The sequence below is a fragment of the Scylla paramamosain genome, chromosome 20 (assembly GCF_035594125.1).
Source record: "Scylla paramamosain isolate STU-SP2022 chromosome 20, ASM3559412v1, whole genome shotgun sequence".
NCBI classification, from domain to species: domain Eukaryota; kingdom Metazoa; phylum Arthropoda; class Malacostraca; order Decapoda; family Portunidae; genus Scylla; species Scylla paramamosain.
In genome coordinates this window covers 9,178,773-9,199,784 of record NC_087170.1, presented here as the reverse complement: position 1 = coordinate 9,199,784, position 21,012 = coordinate 9,178,773, and the positions used below count along the sequence as shown (strand labels likewise).

Genomic DNA, 21,012 nt, shown 5'->3' with positions numbered 1-21,012 from the left:
GCACAATATACATAATCCAATCCTTTGTTTCTCCAGTGGACTGGCGTACCATGGTATTTCACATAGTTTCCTCTACTTGCTTCTTTTTTGTGCTTTTTGTGACTTGTTCTGTTTCGTATCGCTTCTTAGCTCCTCGTCTCCTTCAGTTGTCTCTTAGGTTTTATGCTGAAATTTCTCAACACTGAATGAGGAACTTTTCAGTACATTGTGGTACCTCTTTTATATCTCCATATTATTCCAGCACACTTCTATTCTTCTCCTGACTATTGGCTAAAGTATACGTATACACATTCATATCCCTTAATGAATGCACTATAAAATACATGTGATAAAACTGAAGCAGCTGAGAAACTACTCCTAAACTCTAAGAAAAAAAAATAACTGAACTTCTACTACAGGGTAGACAGAAAATTTGTACCGGCTTTAGGGTGATAATTAATTAATATGGAGTTCTTTATGGTAATACAAAGCATAGTAATGGCGATTATTTTGGACCGAAAATGTGTTTTGGAACCGAAGTGTACACGAGAAAGTCAGGCTCGATCCCAGGTAAAGAGGAGGGAAAGTGTATATATCTTTTACAGGAATTTATGCCTTGATTTACCATTTTTTCCTTTCTGATCACACAATAAATCAGTAGCGATGTAGATTCATGACAGAACGGTGTGATGGAGGGCATGAAAAGACGTGTGTGTGTGTTTGTGTGTGTGTGTGTGTGTGTGAATAATTTACATGAAGTAATAGTATGGCAATGGAAATGCTGCTGTATTAAGTGTCATGCTCTGTACCATTGACAGTTCGGAGGTATCTGCAAACTCTCTCTCTCTCTCTCTCTCTCTCTCTCTCTCTCTCTCTCTCTCTCTCTCTCTCTCTCTCTCTCTCTCTCTCTCTCTCTCTCTCTCTCTCTCTCTCTCTCTCTCTCTCTCATTATTTCCTACAGTACACATTATACTCATAATCTCACCTTGCGAATGAACTCAGACCAGTGAATCTTCACCATGACATTTGTTCTGGGCTTATAGCACACTTTCCAGCCCTTTTTTATTGCTATGCATTCCATGGTGATTCTCTTTAGAGCTGGCGTGCTACCTGTGCTGGGTTTCCGTCCTGGGAGCCCAACCAGGTAAGAACCTCTCCTTCATTGCAGACCATGGCAGGCAGGATCCTTCCCCTGCCAGATGAGGTACGGTGCCAGCTGAGGTCAGGTGTTGCCATTGCATCTGTGGCCCAGTGTGTGGAGGAGCTGGTAAGGGATGGTCTGCTTGAGTACTTACTGTGTGTGCTTGTAGTGAGATTTTAATTACTGTGTATGTTTCTTGAGTTTGTGTACATGTTTTTATCAGCTGATGAGAATTTTAGATGCACAGAACAATTGGCAGATGGTGGCAAGCTGTGTTTGTTGCTATCCATCACAGATCTTCGTGTGACCTTTCCCTTGCTGCAGGTCCTGAACAGCCTGGATGCTGGTGCCACTTGTGTGGCTGTGAGGGTGGACCTGTCCATCTTCAGGATCCAGGTGGTGGACAATGGGGAGGGTGTGCCTCAGTCTGACCTCAAGTACCTGGGGAGAAGGTGAGCTTACTGATGTGTGGCATTGCTATGGAAGCAGAAATCTCAGCAGTGGATTTGGCTGATCAAATGACTAATTATACATTAATATCCCCAGGCATGCTACAAGCAAGTGTCACTCCTTAAAGGACCTCAGCAGCAATTTATGTCACTATGGCTTCCGGGGAGAGGCTCTGGCCAGCATTGTTAATTTGTCAGCCATTGTTGACATCACCACCCGTCCCCAAGGCAGCCCCCGCACCCTCACCAAACTGTTCACCTTTGGGAAAGAGAGGTCAGTGTCCACTGCCAAAATCAACAGGCCGAGCATTGGGACAACAATCACCATCCAGGAGTTCATGCACAACATGCCCGTGCGGCAGAAACTTGTTAGAGAAGCCATTGATGTGGAGAGCATCAGGATGCGACTGGAGAGTTTTGCTTTGATGCATCCAAAAGTGGCCTTCAGTCTGAGGAATGACCGCACCAGTACTATGGTGGTCCAAACCAAGAAGTCAAGTGGTACCCTGGCAACCTTCCTGCAGCTGTTTGGGGTGGAGCGGGCACAGGGCATGGCTGAGGTGCACCACTCCCTTGGCCCCTTCACGGTGTCAGGCTACATTGGTACCCAGCCTCACCTCACCAAGGCACTCCAGTTTGTGTACATCAACAAGAGAGTTGTTCTCAAGACCAAGATTCACAGGATGCTCAATGACTTGTTGGCTCGCAGCTCCATCATTAGTGCCAGACTCCACCCCAGTAGTGTGGTTCCCAGCAGTGTGGGTCCCAACAAGACTCCCTCCAGTCCCCCAAAGGGCATGAGGCTGTATGGAATGTTTGTGCTGAACATTGAATGTCCTTATAGTGAGTATGACATCTGTCTGGACCCATCCAAAACTCTGGTGCAGTTCAAGGATTGGAATAGGCTTCTGCTCTGTATTGAGGAGCTGGTCCTGCAGTTTGCCAGTGAAGAGAACCTCATGATTTCCCTGGACGAGAGATTCCGGTTATCAGGGAAGGACCAGGAGGAAGGGGAGGAGGAGGTGGAAGAGGAGGAAGAAAAACTGAATTTGTCCCAGAGTAGCCAGTCCCGTCTTCAGGTGTTTAGTCTTAAAAGGAGTTGTGAAGGAAGTAAAGAAGATGAAAAACCAGGACCAGCAAAACAAAAATATGGGAAAACACTGAACACCCAAGACAACCTGCTGGCTGTCCACTCAGTGATGGTCAAGAGGGCCAGGAGGGAGTCCAAGGTGTATGAGGAGGACAAAGAAATAAACTGTGATAATGATGAACTTCACAGCAACAATGAAGCAACTAAAGAATGCAGTGACAAAAGAGAAAGTAATTTTGATACAACCCAGAAGGATGATGACTCCACACTGGGTGCAATGAGGAATAAAATAAGGAAGTATTGTGAAGACAATAGTGAAGATGAGAATGAAGAGAGAAGTATCAGAATAAACCATAAGGACAGTCAAGCTGATACTTCAAGGCATGTTGAGGCCACAACAGTGACTCCTCAAGGATCCCCAGGCAAGAGTAAGGAAAATGACAAGTCCAGTGTTTCTCATTCTCTCCCTGAGTTTGAGGAATTATCTGTCAGTGGTAAAAGTAACTCTGAAAACACACATGTCTCAGAAAGCAGTGAAAGTGATGAGACTGTTTCTCTTGCAGCAAAAAGAAAGGAGGGGGTGAGGAGTGTTTTGGAAGAGTTTAAGAAAGTACTGGAGGAGGTCAATGAAAGGGACAAGAACACAGAAAGTGACTTAGAAGAAGCTCTAGCTCTCACTGAAAGCAGTACCCAGGAGGAGAGGAGAGGTGGGAATGTGGACAGGAACACTGACAGAACAGTGAGTAACACAGGCACTTTGAGCACATTGCAGGAATTCATGAACTTTAACATGAGAGAGGAGGAGAAGGAGGCCCTGGAAGGCTGCCATACTCCAGAGGAATATGTGAGAGGCACACCAACCTCTCCTCCTCCACTCAAGTCCCTTCGTGCCTCCTCACCGTCTCCTTCTGCAGCAAAAAATATCATCCTTGAAGCCTGCCCCAAGAGAACATGGCAGTCATCAACGGACCCAGAGAGCCAGAGGGAATTTGATTTTAAGGCTGAAAAAAGGAAAGCAAGTGATGTTGATAATGAGGGACATATTGAGAAAAGAGTGACACGAGCTTCCCCACATGAAGCGAGGCATGGAAAAAATCAGTCCTTGAGTAAATCCCTCAGTGAAAAGTTCAGGAATCACCAGAACAGATCTAGGGCTCTGCAGTCCCTTCAGAAATTTGGTTACAGCAAAACTAAACCAACTCAGAACATACAAGAAACATATTTTGCCGCTAGAGAAAAGATACTGGGTGGAGGAAGAAGTACTGTGGGCAGTAATGTAGTGGGAAATAGTGTTATGGTGTCAGCAGAGTCTCCTAGACTCAGCACATATGATGAAAGTACACAAGACAAGGGCAGTGAGGAGTGCCTTGATGCAAGCTTCAAGTTTGATCCTGTAATTACCAAAACATTCCAAGATGTCGATACTTGTCGGTCTCACATACAGTCCTGCAGAAAGAATGAACCTTCCATGGACATGCTTCTTGATAACAGTGCAGTGGATACTGAGAGCGGAAGGGTTGAGAAAATATATTGTAATCCTATTATTGGTGTCTCCTCAGAGTGTGGAAATGGTAGGAGTGGTGTGGATGGGAGCTGTGAGAATGTAATGAGTAATGTGGATCATAGTGGTGGAAATGGTATGAGTGTTAGTGATGGGAATGTTGTGGATGGCAGCAGTGACAGCAGACTCAGTACTTTGAATCAGCGCACCACAACACCCAAGAAAACTAGTTCATTGTTTAATATTGCAATGAATTATGCCTCATCACCGGAGGGTTCTGACGGCAGCCCAGAGAAGCCCAGCGCTCACAACACTCCACTAAAGGTTCCTCAATTCTTGGGTTTTGAGGAAAGCTTAGCACATCCAAAAGGTGCCCCCACAGGACCCCCTCACGTCCTAGGTGACACCTGTACAGTTGTGAAGCCTGCTCAGAAGTGTACCGGTTCTGGGACTGTGAATATCTCAGGACAGAGGGATCGAGTGGCTAATACATTTGTGGAAAGTGAAATTCCAAGGATTGTAAATGAATCAGTGACAAATATCAACACATCTCATTGGACTAGCACTCTTTGTGAAACATCTAATAAGTCTAATTCATTTAATGAAAGGACATTACCTGTGTATGACAAAGATTGTTTAAGTCATTCAGTACATAAAGGAGGAACTCAGTTCAAAGTTTTACAAAATAGTATAGATTCCAGTTCAGCTTCCTACAGTGTACCAATCACACAGGCTTTTGAGGTGAGCAAGCCAGTGACCCACCAGGAAGCTTATAGAGAGACACAGGAGATGCAGGAGAGCATTTGTCAATTTCAGCCATCCCAGGGCTTCACTCCTTCAAGTATTGAGCCAGGAATACAAAGGCTAAGTTTGAGTGCAGATGAATCCTGGGTGCCTGCATGCTCCCAGCAGGTGCAGGATGCAGTGGACAGTGCAAGAGCTGTTAGTGTAGAACATGAAGAAGCTATGCAAAAAGAAACATCAGACCAAATATCAGATTCTAAGGTGCTGGAATCTCCTAATGTACTAAGTGAAGAGCCACTTACAGATACAGAACCATTGCCTTCACAGATGAATATAGGAAACAGCTCAGCAGGTGTGTGCAGACCACCAGTACCAGAACCCTCCTTAGCACTTAACACTCACCCTTTGCCTTCATCTCAGGGAGGAGAGGTCCCTGAAGTGCAGAAGGGCTGTGGGCCAACTTCTCAAACCTCTCCAAATCCTTTCTCAGAATCCCTGCACTTCTCCCAGCTGACTCTACCTGAAGAGGGGAGCAGTGAGGCCTCTTCTGGCACAAACACTCTGCTTGCTAGTTCATCACTTTCTCTTGGGCTTCCCTTCACCTACCACTCATCGGGAAATTCTGAGCCACTGAAGAAAAAGATGTCTTCGTGTGACATTACTTTCCAAGGCAAAGTTATTCAAATGGGAAACAGAAAAGAGATTCACAAAGGAAGTGTAGAAGTATCCAAGGAATCTGATTGTGATGTAAACATAACGCCATCCTTGCTGGAAAGAATACATGGATCAGACAACTCCAGCAGTGCATTCCTTGAAGCTACCCAAAAAATTTCCATTGATTCATCATCTTCAGTGCAGTCTTTCAAGAATGCAAATGGTCATAAGGATCCTGAATCTAGCAAACCTGAATACCCTGTGCTTGGTAAAGACTCCAACTCCTGCCAAGACCTGAAGTCTTCACATGAAGGCATGTCAGAGCAGAGGGAGGTAACACCTTGTGAGACACAGAGGTCCCCTCAGGCTAGCAGGTGGCAGGAGGCTGTGGACAAGGAAGGGAGGAGAGTTTATGTAGATCTTCAGACTGGTAACTCGTCTTATGAGCCTCCTGAAGTAAAAGATAGCCCAGCATGGACCTGCAGCCAGCCCCTTGGTGCCAGACTTCCCAAGGTGCCCCTGACACACGAGCCTGGGTATGTCCCAAGAGGCAGCGGTCAGAGGGACAGGGACAGCTTCACTCTCAGCCATGGCTTCACCGAGCTCATGTCTTGGAAAAAAACAATAGAAATGAGGAAGAGGGAGAGTGTGGGTCAGGCAGGCAGTGTTAGAAACCCAGAGCCAGGATGTAGCGGTGCTTGGGCTGGAGGGACGATGACCACTTCCTCAGGTGTGACTCAGGGGGTGCAGGAGGCCCTGGAGTCCTTGCTGGAGGACTGTGAGGCAGACAATGACTTTGTGAAGTGGACAGAAAAACCAGAAACTTCCCCTCAGAAGTCTGCACAGCCCTCCCAGGTGGCTCAGATCTGCCAGATGTGGGAGCCACCAGACTTTGCCATGGAAGCAGAGGTGCTGAACTCTGGGCCTGAGGGGGCGGGCCCAAGGGGCAGCTCTGGAGTAAGGGTGTACAACATGATCCACCCATACAGGTTCTCCCAGGAAATGCTTCATTCCTGTAAGGTAGGATGCTTTATGCCTTGTTATGCAGGCTGTTTTGGTTTCATCCATTGCTGGTTATTTATGATTCCCACTGTTACCAAAAATCATAGAGTTACCACTAGATACTCATGTAACAAACATTAATAAAGAATAATAATTCATATATTTTCTTTTTAAACAGGTGTTGGGACAGTTGGATGAGAAGTTCATTGCCTGCAGCCTGACGTACCAAAACCCTGAGGGAGCTCCCGGCTCGGCCAGTCAGCTGGTGGTTCTGTTTGACCAGCATGCCGTCCATGAGCGAGTGCGTCTGGAGACAATTATCCAGGAGAACTGTGAGCGACTGGACTCGGGGGAGATTGTGCTGAGCAAGAGTGCCGTCATTCCCCCACTGGAGCTGGACCTGCCGGAGGACGAGGTGCGGCTGATGCAAGCCTATGCACACAAGTTCAACCAGCGGGGACTTTACTTCACACGGGTGAGGATGTGCCGTGTGCTCCGGCTGTTGGCTTACTCCCTTGAGACTCACTTTTAGCATTTTCTTGCCTTTCATAGTCACATTATTTATGACATATTTTTCCATTGATGCATGTATATTCATGCTAAAAGTATAATCAGATGAGTGAAGGAAATTTTGAATATTATTGAAAGTGTGATGTGCTGGTTAAACATTGTGAAAATTAAGCTCCAAGGCAAGCTTTGTTTATGCCCCACATGAGAGAGAGAGAGAGAGAGAGAGAGAGAGAGAGAGAGAGAGAGAGAGAGAGAGAGAGGATTGTGCTGGAAAGTTGGCCTGAATATGTTCTAAAGCAAAACCAACATTCTTTCTGTCTCTCATCTCACTACTATTCCTAGAAATAACTCTTCAGGCAGAAAGTCCAAGCTATCATGCCTCACTCATAGCACCATGTGTAAAGAAGGTGTAGTGTATGATTGACTCTCCCTGTGTGTTTCTCTTTCCTCCTCAGGCCAGTCCCTCAAAGGTCCTGTTCCAACTCATCCCAAGCTGCCTGGTGCCGAGGGAGGCCAACGAGGTGCGCCAGAAGCGGTGCCAGACTGCTGGCGCCATTGTGGAGAGTGTGGTGCGGGACCTGTGCCACACCATGCACCAGACAGGAGGTGTGCTGGGCCTCATCCCTCGTCCCATCAGCCATGTCTTCAACACCAATGCCTGCAGGGGTGTGTGTGTGTGTGTGTGTGTGTGTGTGTGTATAGCTTCCACTGAGTGATGCCTGCACATTATTGGTAATACTCTGCCAATAGTAATAGATCCTGGACTCTTAAGCCCTTTTTATATGCTCCTAAGTGATAACAATGATAGTTTTATCCCCCTTTTACCTCCTAGCCTCCTTTCTTTTGTTGGCAGAAGCTAAAGTGATCAGATAATGGCTATGAAGGACACATTTATTCTATATTCCTTGCTTCTTCACTTTGTTTATGATAGTTAAGGACTGTAATAATGACTAATGAAACAGGTGGGGCTCACACACTATTGCTGGGTTTTGTTTCAGGAGCCATCAAGTTTGGTGACACGCTGACCATAAAGGAATGCCGGGATCTGCTTGCCTCCCTGTGCTCCTGCCAGCTGCCCTTCCAGTGTGCTCACGGCCGCCCCTCGGTTGTGCCGGTGGTGAATCTGACACACCTGGCCTCACGCACTCCCAAGGTATGGTGCTGCAGGATTAGTGGGAGTGTAGGAGTAGCATTCTAAAGCTACTTCCAAGGTACTATTGGAAAAAAATCTAACCAGGTGTAAGAAATGCATGAGGAAATATGGAAAACTGGTGAGCTGTTTTGACAGTATAGTAAAACCTTCAGGTAAAAAGTACTCATACACACACAGTTTTGCATTTCCATTACTCAGGCTTATACCAGGCTAAAGTTTTCTCAATAGTACAGTGCTGCAGGATTAGTAGTAGTGTAGAAGGGACATTTTAAAGCTTTTTGCTGTTGATATAGTTTGCAGGGAAAATAAAATTTCTCTCTCTCTCTCTCTCTCTCTCTCTCTCTCTCTCTCTCTCTCTCTCTCTCTCTCTCTCTCTCTCTCTCTCTCTCTCTCTCTCTCTCTCTCTCTCTCTCTCTCTCTCTCTCTCTCTCTCTCTCTCTCTCTCTCTCTCTCTCTCTCTCTCTCTCTCTCTCTCTCTCTCCAGAGGATCAATAAGCCCAACCTAAGGAAGCTGAGGGAGGCCATGGATGCAGGTGTTCTCCTCTGAGGACGCCATTGGCTGGGGAAGCAAGGTGAGGGTCGCTTTACACCACAGGAGTGACAACAATTGGTATATAGAAGTTTTTAATAAGCTTTATTGATGAGTCTGGTATTGTTTTCTGTGATATGGGAGTACTTGTGATTTTAATGAAACACTCTTTAATTTGAAAGTCTAGTCTTTAGTTTAATCTATATTCTTTGTTTGGTATTTATTTATTTTCATTTTTTTTTTTTTTCTTGATCAGCAGTGTACATTATCTGACTGGTGTGTTAATGAAGCTGTAGGATAAGTGTATTCTGACTTTTCCATAATGAATACTCAATGGTCTTTGAAGCTTAAGAGTAATGTGATTTTAAACTTTAACTATTTACAGTTTTTTAATATATTCAGGAGTTAATAGGTTTTGAAGTATAATCTTGACATGGAATATAAATCATAGCACTTATTGACAATGATGACATATTATGTTGTACCTTTCCTCTTATGTTTTCTAATAATTCCATAACTCTTTCTTATCTTTCCTCACTCTAGGGACTTTATATCCATCAACCATTAGCTTACTGGCTCTCAGTCTCTCCTTCCTAGTAGCTTTATTCCTCTGCTCTCTACACTGTCACTCACCTAACTCATGTGGCTCAGTTATTAATATCCTCTCAGTATTATGTAGCTCATGAGCTAGAAATGATACTTGCATTTTTCAGCAGTGTCAATTGATTGATTGATTGTAATGTTTAGTCTGTTAGCTGCCTGGTAATGTACATGATTACAGCACAGTTCAAAGTGCAGCCTCTCTCAGTACATTTTGTAAGATGGTTCATGTTTTGTTGGGTGTGGTACAATATATTTTTTATACAACTTCTCTTTCTTGTACCTCTTGTGTGTGAAGTCATATTAAACAAAGAAGCAGAAGGAAATAAATGGACACAAAGATATAAATAGTAATAATGAATATTGAATAACTTAAGGGCAAATGATGCTGAAGTTAATTAACCTTTTATTGTTTTTGTTTGATAGATTAAAGAGAGTTTCAGATCCCCTGTTCTTTCCCCTTTGGTCAGCTTCTTGACTTGTAGGAAATACAGACTTATGTTCAAAATCTTCAGGAAGAGTGTTAAATAACTGTATTTATATAACAAGTAACTCCTTCCTCAAAAGCCTGATAGTGTTATGACATTAATACCTTTTTATAATACTTATTGACATACAAAACAGAAATTTATTTAATTTTTTTTACATTTATGCTTATATGAGAAGCCTCATATAAAATTGTTGATTACCTCAGAATACATTTATATTTTTGTAAATAAATAAGCTCTATTAATTGATGTTCCTGTTTTACCTGCCATATATTTCTTTGCTTAAACCATTGAAGATTTTGGTTATTCCAATTTCCTTAGATATTTTGGATGCTTTGTGACTTGTATTTGAAGAGAAATGCTAATGTTTAAATGAAAGACTTAGGTACATTGTTCAAAATTTATTACTTGATGAATGATGACAGCAGACTACAAACTGTGATCCAACAGCATGACAACAATCACTGGTTGCACTCGAGTCCCTCAGTGGTACACAAACAGCATTACATCCTTGCATTAATGGTAACATTGATCAGCCACACTTAGAATTTGAAATCTTTATATTTTTTAGCAGGCTTGCTCTGGTCTTGTTGTTGCTTCCGCCTCTTGTTGCGCTGCTTTGCCGCATGCTCTGCCACCATGTCAGAGAAGTCCTCCTCTTCTCCCTTCTGCTGCTCCCTCAGTGTGGCCTCATAGCGGGCAGCCATGGCATCTGTGTCCACCAGGTCCAACTCGGAGGGGTCCAGGGCCACCTCTACACCCTGAGGAGCAGATTTGCTGGTCCCAGTGCTGGCTGTTGCTGCTGCAGCACTGATGTCGTAGGTGTGGGTTGATCCCATCATTGCACGTCCCATCGTCTCGGTTCGCTTCTCTGGCAGGATGGTGTACAGTGCAGGGGTGTCTCCTCCTTCCATCTCAGTCTCCATGCGCTTCTTCCTGAGCTCAATCATGTCTGGCGTCTCCAATCCAGCAGGTAGTGAACTGATGCCTGAGGGAGTGACCAGGCCAGTCTCTCCTGGAGTCACGAGGCCACTGCCATCCTCTTCTGACTCTGGCTCGCTCTCCTCCTCTGATTCCTCTTCACTCTCACTTTCAAGTTCTCCCCACAAGGTCCTCTCCACTTCCTCCTCTGTTAAGGGTGTGTCAAAGTCCTTCCCTTGAGTGCCAAACACATCACCATAGATTGGCTTGCCCATGTTATCAACGGGAGGCTTGCCCCAGCCACCTGCATGATACCCAAAACTGCATCCCTCAGGTATAGGAGCATTGAGTCCTGGAATCTTGAGGTTGGGGTAAGACGGTGGTGGACCATAACGCTGCATAGCAATGAGCCATGGAGGAGGAACCTTGTGGGCATTAGCACCAACAGGCATGCCCAGGGCAATCCTGAGATCATCACTCATCTCTCCTGGCTTCTTGTCCTTCATTTTGGTCTCAAACTCCTTTCCTTCATAGTAGAGGTCACCATGGATGGTCATCTTGGGTTTGGTCTGCCACTTGAAGAATGCATCGTGCAGCTTCTGGTAGTCAATGTCAATCTTACCCATCTTTGGCCTCACCTTGTCCCTCATCTTGGCCTTGAGGGTCTTCTGGTCCTCTTTCTCTTGCAGGGCAGCACGCATCTCCATGATCCCTGTGCGCTTGATGAAGTCAGGCAGCTCAAAGGGTGGCTTTTCAATACCTCTCTTGCCCTGGAGGTACTTTCTCTTGAAGCACCAGTGGCGGGGGACGGGCACAGTGTTGCGGGTGGCCTTGAGGTGCACCAGCAGCTTGGGGTCTTTAGCTGTCACGTCGTGCATCTCTACCACATCTGGCCGGCTTACAGTCTGCTTCAATTCAGCAATACTCATTCGCTTGAGCAACTTCAGTTTTCTCTTGGATAACTTAGGCTTGTCACCATCATCCTTCTTAAGATCATCATCGTCATCATCATCTTCCAGGGGATCCCAGGGACTTTGGAGCCAAGTTTCTTCAGGTCCATGAGTGGCATTTCTGTCTTGGGGGTCACCTTCTCCTCCTCCAGCTTGGGCTCTGGCTCAGCGATGCGGAACGTCTCAAAGATTTTGGTGAAGTGACGGTAGTTAGGGTCGGTGATGTCCAGGTCAATGGTGTCCTGGATGTACTCGATCTCCACGCCTCCCAATGCCTCGTCTCCCTCGCTCTTGTCTGACTGTGACTCCTTTTCCTTCTTCTCTTTCTCTTGCTCCTCTTCAAAACGATGGCGACCTCTCCTCTTCTTCTTTTTCTTTTTCTTCTTCTCCTGCTTTGTTTTCTGTAATGGCTCCTCTGAGGGCTCCTCTTCCTCTTCCTCATAGGCAGGGGGGACATAGGCTGGCTGGGGCTTGGCTGGTGGGGTGGTGGTGCGTGCTGGTGGTGCTGCTTTGGAAATGTCATCAATTCTGGCCAGACCTTCTCTTTCCACCTTCTCCACATCCTCAGGATTCACACCAACCTGAGAAGGAAATGGAATTTAGGGAGGTGCAAGGAACAATATGCATTTATATCTTATGTGTACACTACAGGCGACACATAGGAGAAAAGTGGTAATTAACAGATGCAAAACCTTACACTTGAAAGATTTTTATAGTCATACACTGTCAAGACACCTTATGCTCTCACCTGTTTGGCTCTCTCTGTCTTGAATGCAAGGGCTTGTTCCAGTGCCTGGGGGAGCTTCACTTCTCGGGGTGTCTCCTCCTTTGGGCCAGACACCTGCAGGGACATGAGTGGTGGCGGCTTGTCTGCCTTCTCTGTGGTCTCTCCAGGAGGTCCCATACCTGAGGGAGCTGCTCCTAAAAGGCCAGCACCCTGTAGGACAAGTGATTAGTAACAGTTGACTTGGAATGAAGAATGCAACATGTACAAGGTGATACCATAAAGGAAACTTACTGGAGGTCTTGGAGGTGTGCTCTGCAAGGATGTGGGGGGTCGTTGGGCAGTCATGGGTGGGGGTGGACGGGTGCTGCCAGGCTGCAGCAGTGGGGGGCGTAGTGGAGGCTGCTGCTGGGGTGGGTTAGGCTTGGGGGAAGACCCTGGCCCTGGCCCTAGCAGCCCAGCACTTCCCACAGGGCTTGGGCCAGAGAAACCTGCTGGTGGACCCCCAACAGTCATGGGACCCTGTGGCTGGGGGGTGAAGGTGGGTGAGGGTGGCACCACAACTGAAGCCTTAACTCCTGGTGGCCCTAAGACTGGAACTGTGCCCACACTCCCAGGCCCTGACGATGGCCCAGTGGTGTGTGGCGTGGGTGTTGAGACTCCTGGTGGTGGGGGAGGAGGTGGAGGCCCTCCCTGCCCAGGTATCTGTTACAAGAATGAAATATAAGACTCAGTAAAGCAGTTCTTGACATCATGTTGAGGAATGAATGAATAAGTGACATGATTTTACAGCAAAATTAAAAAATTTCTGCATCATAAATCTGGTCATAAGATATTGTGCCAGACTGGAGAACAAGTTTACTGAACATTTATATAAAGCATAGTTATATAATTATGAAAGAAAACAAGCAAATTATCTTGGATAAGCCTTACCAAAGCATTTCCCAATAATGAATGGAATAAAAGTACATAACATTAGTAACAGTGAAGACAACTCAACACTCACGGCCATCTGCTCATCATCCTGCATGAGGGCCTCCTGCTGCATCCTCATGAGGTGCACCTGCTTCTCCTGTTCCTCCCGCTGCCGCTCCATAAAGGCCGCCTGCTGCAGTCTGTACAGATCTTCCTGCTGTTTCTGTTGCTGCTGCTGCTCCAGGAGGCGCTGCTGTTCCCGTACCTTGTGCTGCATCAGCTGGTCCTCCTCCATCTGCCGCTGACGGTTCATCATCTGCTGTGGGATAAGGCAGAGCTGCTGTTACCACTGTCACCATGCCAGCATATCTACATTAGTTCACCAACTCTTCAAGTAAAGGGTGAGGTGTGACTGGTCAACTTCCAAGGGGGAACACCAAACAAGTATACATTTTCAGAAATTCTTCTTGTGACTGTTAGTGTGAGGCTTGGGATGAACTTGTCTCTCAAAAGAAGCAAGAGCAAGACATACAAAGAAAAGAACAAACAAGATCCAACATGGCTTTACACTGACAACAAGCAGGAACCAATAACAAGACAAGCCTCACACCCATTACTAGAACAGGACAGAACTGGCCAATACATCACAGTGTTGATCTTACCTCCTCCTGTTCCCTCTGTCGCATGAGTCCCTCTGGTCCACCTGGTCCGCCTGGCTGGCTTGGGTCCTCGCTCTCCTGTGGCCCCGTGTCCTCAGGCTTGCCCTGGCCCTGCTCCCCACTCCCTGTGTCAGGCCCCTCGGGGTCCACACCAGGCGGGCCATCATCCAGAAGATCTGTAAGGATTTTTAAGATTACAGGCGCATTCTGTTATCTTCTGTTCATTGTTGTGTGAACTGGTGTTTTGTCATGGTGTATTCAAATTATTGTGAGTTGTGGAAGGGATGAATATATATGAGAGAGAGAGAGAGAGAGAGAGAGAGAGAGAGAGAGAGAGAGAGAGAGAGAGAGAGAGAGAGAGAGAGAGAGAGAGAGAGAGAGCATTGGCCCCCTCACCTGAGCTATCAGTGGGCTCTTCTAGTCGTGCCGGTCCAGTGGTCTCCCCAAGTGAGGCGAGGTGCTGGAAGAGGCGGTCCACCAGCTCACTCTTCAGGCCTGCAGGAGAAGACTGCATGTCAGCACTACTACTACACCATACCAAACTTTAGGGATTCAAACTTACAGATCCTTTGTGGGTAAAGTCCCTAAAAAATGCCATGTTGGTGATGGTTGTTGTAGAAGTGATTTGAACAGTATTAATAATAGTAATATAAACAATAATAGTAGTAGTAGTAGTAGTAGTAGTAGTAGTGGTGGTAGTGGTGTGTATCTTTACCACCACAAATTGCCTGTTTCTGAGATATTAATTTTTATCAAATTTACTGTAAAGGTATGTTAGGTTTAGTTAGGACAGGTTAGGTTTGGTTAAATTTAATTATGTTAGGTTTAATGTTTACTGATGAATACCTGCTTGTTTATGAGTGTGCGTGGGTGGGAATGGGGGGTATATGAGAATAAAGGATTTGTGACAGAAACGGTTATTAGATTCATTAAAAGCAAATCAAAATTACCAGAAAAATGTAGTCTAGTCCAACATTGTTATACGGGTGAAAAATAAAAATTTACCAGTAGTGATAGCAGTAGTAGGAGCAATATAAACAACAGCAGTAATAGTAGCAATATTAATAGTTGTAGTAATAGAAGCCGTAGCAATATATAATAAAAACACACATAACTGTAGTAACTGCAATACAAACAATAAAAATGGGAGAAATGTAAACAGAAGTAACAGTGGTAGTAATATAAACAGTAGTATCAGGAATATAAACAGTAGTAACAACAATATAAACTGTAACTGTACCAGCAATACAAACAGTAGTATTTATGTGAGTGTTATACAACAAGTCTGGCGCCCTACGCATCATTCAGACAAGGTTCAGCAGTGGTGGCTGTAGTGCAATGCAAACAGCAATAATGAAGCAGCAGCAGCGGCGGCACATACCATGGGTAGGCAGGTTGAAGGTGGCGAGCTTTGCCTTGAGGTCCACCACCCGCAGCTTGGTCAGGTCATCAAGGGACACCGGCATCCTGGAGGCTCGCGGGTGTCAGCACGGGACGCCCACTATTCACAGTCGATGTTTGCTTGGTTTTCCTTCCTTTTCTTGTAGAGTTGCAGAGGATTTGTTTGTTGACGCCGAGCCGAACCTTGCCTCACGCCGCACCAAAACATTGACCAACCAACGATGGTTCGTTTTCAGAATTATTCCAGTTTTCTGTGCATTTAAACCGAAGAGAACATTTTTTCCCTGAGATTAAATATATTACATATTTTTCATGCTAATTAAGGAAGTAAGTTCCCACTCTGGCTTCTTTTATAATAATTGGATAGTATACAGAGATAACTTTTTCAGTAGTCGATAAATGTAAAACATTTAGTTTTTTAAGATTTTCTTTTCTTTATGTTATCGTTTAAGATTTATTTACAAGTTCAGTGTTCATTGTGGTGAAATGTCAACAGTTTCGCGCCAAAACTCAGACTAACTCAAGGTGGCGGACGGTTGTCTACAGCAGATTTGATACGCAAGGATGCCGCCTACTGAGGGATTCGACTGTGACATGTACCCAGACTACCTGGCCATGTACTACAAGAGGATATTCCCCTACAGACAGTACTTCAAGTGGCTGTCATACGGGCAGGGTGAGTGGGTGTGTGTGTCGGAAGGCAGGGCTTGTGTTGTTTACTTGTGTTGCAGTATTGAGTCATGAACACACGCACGCCACTCGCCGTGAATGTCTGCGTGTAGACGAAAAGTGTATTCTCACGAGTATTTTAGGCTGGTTTAGAGTCATGCTATGCTTATTATAATTATGTAACCTGACTTGCTGTACTGCACCACAGACTTTAAATTTTTATTCTCTTATTTTTGTGTAAGGCAGGAAGACCGAAGGGCAGACAAATTCAAGAAGAAAAAAAAAAAAGAAACCCATGAACAAAAATAATTAGGAAGAACCAATACAGGTTTTGTTTCGTTTGAAAGCATGAAATTACTGAACTGGGTAATCTTTAGGAAAGGAGGGAAATTTCATTAAAAAAAAAATAAATAAATAAATTAAGTTGCAAATTAAGTAGTCAGGTATAGGAGGTGTGTTCCAAGATGTGGATGTGAGCACACCGAAATACTGGTGTTTTGTTTTAGATAATTATTGTTATCTTAGTTTCTTTCTTATAAATACTTATAGATGATCACCAGTCCAGGAGCATTACAGTTCCTCTTCACATGGCCCTTCGTTTGTGGGTGTGTGGGCAGAGTGGCTGGTGGCCTTGATGTCATCAACAATATCAATCTGCAATCCTCCCCAGAACTTGTCCAATCCATTCTTAAGTGAAGGACTCAAGGCGAGCTTCTCAAAGTATTCCAAGCTTTCACCTACCTAAGTTTTAGGCTTATACCTCGAAGTGAAGGGATATAAAGACATTTACATCCACCACTACCTTGCAGACCTCAGGACGTGTTTCCAGAAGCGAGAGTTCTGCTTCACGCTGGCCAACGATGTGTACGTGAGGTTCCTCTCCTTCAAGGACCAGGAGGAAATGGAGACTGAGATCAAGAGGAGATGTCCTCACAAGATTGACATTGGTGCCATCTATACCCACAGGTGTGTTACATGGGGCTCTTTGTCGTTCACTGCAGGAACTCTCACGTCTCACTGGCTGGCTCTTTGTGAAAGGTTCTAGGGTCTTCCTTGCTGCTGGTTTAAGATATTGATCACCTCAATAGAAAATTATGCTCATTATTTGTGTTTCTTGTTTATCTGGTCTCACTTTGCCTAAGGGCTCTGCATGATCCACATATCTTATTTTTCTTCACATTTTATAATTATCCATAATGTGAAGTGAAGTGATTAAAAACTTCATGCTCATATCCCATGTAATGAGATCATATCTGGAAGAGAACAGCATGAACCACTGGAATTTAGTGGAAAAGAAATCAGAGTAATAGTTCAAAAGAAATCAATCAATGATATTGCTACATGTAAAGTCATCTCTCACTCATGCCAGCTCATCAATCTCCTGTATATTTTGTATTGTTATACTTATGTTTATTGAAAGAAGGGAAGTGTTCACAAGTTTAACTCCTGTTTCTCTCACAGGCCAAAGGATCACAAGACAGTGACATTCTTCAGTCCAAAATCCAAGGAGCTGGTGTTTGATATTGACATGACAGACTATGATGAGGTGACACTCTTACCATTGTTGAATTCCATGTTAATCTTGTGAACATGAATCAGCATCCAAAACTATTGTTGAAATATTGTTTTGTTATTTAAATAAAGGTATCTGTACACATATTAAAGTGGTTTTGTATCTCATTACTTCACACACCAGATTCGCACATGTTGTTCTGGAGCAGAGATTTGTAACAAGTGTTGGAAGTACATTGACCATTGCAGTCAAGGTGCTGGATTTGGCCCTCAGACGTAAGTGTTCTGCCGTGCCTTTAGAGGAGCAGAGAACTGTGAGGTTTGAACATAGTCATTTACACAGAGATTAGAACATTAAAAAACATTTCCACAAACACATCTGTTCTGCCATCCTATCTCACAAATGAAAACCTGAACTTCCTGCAGAGGACTTTGGGTTCAAGCACATTCTGTGGGTGTACTCTGGGCGGCGAGGGATCCACTGCTGGGTGTGTGATGCCAGCGCCCGGATGTTGTCTCAGCCAGCACGCTCAGCAGTTGCTGAGTACCTGCAGCTGGTGAAGGGTGGGGAGGGACACCACCAAGAAAAGTCAGTCTTCCTCTTAAGCTGCATCCTTCCATTAAGTGAGTCCTGTGTCTGTTGTTTATGTTGCCTTGAGAAAAGATTAGTGCCTCTGTTTTTCTTGCCTTATCTCAGTTTTATTAATGTTATCCTGAGAGAAGGTTAGTGCCCCTACTTCTATATTTTGCTCTGGGTTACTTATGAAAAGCCCAAACTCCTTCAGTTTTATTCCTATTGCTTTGTTTACCTGGGGGAGTCCTGTTATCCGAGTTCCATGAGGACAACTCAGAAAACTTTTGTGATGTTGCACCCTTTCCATTAAATATTTCTGAGTTATCTGAGAAATGTTATCTAGTCTGCATCATATTTCATCAAGGTCACTTTTTTGTTACTGATATTGGAAATATAGGAAATATGAAATAAAAAAAAAACCTAGTTCACAGTTGACCCCACAAACTTCCAGGGCGAGCGGAGACTATTGTCAAGAAGTACTTCAGTGAGGTGGTGCTGGAGGAGCAGGACATGCTGGGAACCCCGGAGAGGTGGAAGAAGTTCCTCAAACTCATTCCAGACCAAGGGCTTCAGGAACACCTTGGACAGACTCATGCAGCAGTGCAGTAATTCCTCATCAGCGGTGGAAACATCATTCAGAGTGAAGTCACCAAGGCCATCAACAAGGTAAGGGAGAGGATAGCCAGGAGGAAAGAGCTAAGATTCATTCACTTTCCAATGCCCCTGTAGTTCCTCTCTCTCTCTCCTCTCACTCTCTCCTCTTCTCTCTCTCTCTCTCCTCTCTCTCTCATCTCCTCTCTCTCTCTCTCTCTCTCTCTCCTATCTCTCTCTCTCTCTCTCTCTCTCTCTCTCTCTCTCTCTCTCCTCTCTCTCTCTTCTCTCTCTTCTCTCTCTCTCTCTCTCTCTCTCTCTCTCTCTCTCTCTCTCATCTCTCTCTCTCTCTCTCTCTCTCTCTCTCTCTCTCTCTCTCTTCTCTTTCTCTCTCTCTTTTCTCTCTCTCTCATCTCTCTCTCTCTCATCTCTCTCTCTCTCTCTCTCTCTCTCTCTCTCTCTCTCTCTCTTCTCTCTCTCTCTCTCTCTCTCTCTCTCTCTCTCTTCCTCTTCTCTCTCTCTCTCTCTCCTCTCTCTCACTCTCTCTCTCTCTCTCTCTCTCTCTCTCTCTCTCTCTCACCTTCTCTCCTCTCTAAGGGGGACAAAGAAGAGCTCTGAGGAAGAACCTGCTGACGGAGATCATCCTGCAGTACACTTACCCTCGCCTGGACATTAATGTGACTAAAGGCCCTCAACCATCTCCTCAAGTCACCCTTCTCCATCCATTCCCAAGACAGGGCGGGTTGTGCGTGTGCTTCAACCCCCAGGAAAGCTGAGGAGTTTGATCCCACACACTGTGCCTCTTGTCAGGTAAGGGGCTAATCCTGAGAGTCTCTTCTTACTTTGCCAGTGCTAGAGGTCAAGTAACATGCTGCACTCAACTCCAGTGTGCTAATGCTTTCCTACCAATTTTGAAATAGTTTTTGCTCTCACTAGGACTGTTCTCTAAGGCTACAGAGATGATTAGTCAAGTCCTAGTGTGTGTGTGTGTGTGTGTGTGTGTGTGTGTGTGTGTGTGTGTGTGTGTGTGTGTGTGTGTGTTTTATTTATTTATTTATATTTTTTTTACTGGTTTGGTAGATTTTTATTAAACTATCACCAGAATTATAAAAAGCACTCTTGAAAACCCCAAACAACTTTCACTAGGGCCTGTTTAAAGTAGTGATCAGACAACAGAATGTTTGAGAATGTGGTCCTCAATCTTTAATCTTTGAAATTCAGTCTTACACACAAGAAAGAAAACAGGAAATTGAATTGAGTTAAATAACCAACAATAAATCTTGGGTGTTTTTCAGCCAATTATTGGATGAGATTAATGCCTATGATGGTGACAAGAGTGAAAACATGGAGGAGTACAAGAAGACATCAATGAAGGAGTGTATGGCCCTGTTTGATTCCTTTCTTGCCAGCCTGGCCAAGGACAACATCATCCAGAAGGCAGAGGAGAGTGGTAAGTGGTGTGTCAAGTCTTGTGTTAGTTATGATTGCTTGCCTCTGCTTCCCTCTTCCCTCCTGCTTTGTGTAGATCCTGTGTGGGAGTGTGGGAGAGGGTATGAATAAGAATATCAGTTGTATTATTCATTTGACTAACTTGATCTTTAATTTCTTTTTACATTTTCACAAAGGTATAATTTATTTGATTCTTTTGTCTTAATTTCTCTCTCTCTCTCTCTCTCTCTCTCTCTCTCTCTCTCTCTCTCTCTCTCTCTCTCTCTCTCTCTCTCTCTCTCTCTCTCTCTCTCTCTCTCTCTCTCCTCTCTCTCTCTCTCTCTCTCTCTCTCTCTCATAAAGCAGAATTTATTGACTGAGTTGCACAAATTAATGAAAGTATTACTGGTTGTTACCTGCACACAATTCAATAGGTATGTGTGGAATATTATTGGTATATCTTGTGTTGTTTTACTTTCAGATAAGAGACTGGAGTTCTGAACCTGAAGATTGTGTGGCTGAACAACATTCTGAGCAGTACATAAGGATGTATTTTTTGAAGGGGAAGAAAAAAAAAACATGTATAGTCTACTGAGTTAAAGTGCTTTTATTGTGTGTGTGTGTGTGTGTGTGTGTGTGTGTGTCCACAGTTGTTTGTAAGTATTTATAATACAGTTTATAAAATGAGTAGGAAATGACTATATTTTTATTACCTATGCAACATTGAACAGTTGAGGGAATCTGAATTGGATGTTGGTGACTGCTGTTGTAGGTGGGTGGAAGGCACAGTTTGCTTCAACTTCCTCATAACTACACGTCTAGGTCGTA

The 21,012-nt window shown here is 44.5% G+C and overlaps 3 protein-coding genes across 3 annotated transcripts; 2 read left to right on the top strand and 1 right to left on the bottom strand.

Moving 5' to 3' along the window:
- Positions 1–132: 132 nt before the first annotated feature.
- LOC135110240 (uncharacterized) lies at positions 133–10,086 on the top strand. Its single transcript, XM_064022360.1, has 8 exons — positions 133–549; positions 1,148–1,246; positions 1,445–1,572; positions 1,667–6,578; positions 6,739–7,035; positions 7,526–7,736; positions 8,069–8,223; positions 8,708–10,086. Exons 1-8 carry the CDS (start codon positions 445–447, stop codon positions 8,768–8,770), a joined length of 5,970 nt encoding a protein of 1,989 aa, XP_063878430.1. The 5' UTR covers positions 133–444; the 3' UTR covers positions 8,771–10,086.
- A 140-nt stretch (positions 10,087–10,226) lies between these two features.
- Positions 10,227–15,633, bottom strand: LOC135110243 (splicing factor 3B subunit 2-like). The gene is given in 8 exon segments (XM_064022371.1): positions 10,227–11,780; positions 11,783–12,292; positions 12,460–12,648; positions 12,730–13,140; positions 13,442–13,669; positions 14,013–14,185; positions 14,406–14,504; positions 15,391–15,633. Coding segments are annotated over 8 exon segments (3,093 nt in total). The 5' UTR covers positions 15,476–15,633; the 3' UTR covers positions 10,227–10,382.
- Positions 15,634–15,882: 249 nt separating this feature from the next.
- Positions 15,883–20,879, top strand: LOC135110107 (DNA primase small subunit-like). Its single transcript, XM_064022061.1, is given in 12 exon segments — positions 15,883–16,086; positions 16,889–17,045; positions 17,541–17,625; positions 17,776–17,826; positions 17,828–17,867; positions 18,018–18,215; positions 18,617–18,770; positions 19,367–19,445; positions 19,447–19,548; positions 19,550–19,566; positions 20,052–20,206; positions 20,666–20,879. Coding segments are annotated over 12 exon segments (1,170 nt in total). The 5' UTR covers positions 15,883–15,974; the 3' UTR covers positions 20,686–20,879.
- Positions 20,880–21,012: the final 133 nt, after the last annotated feature.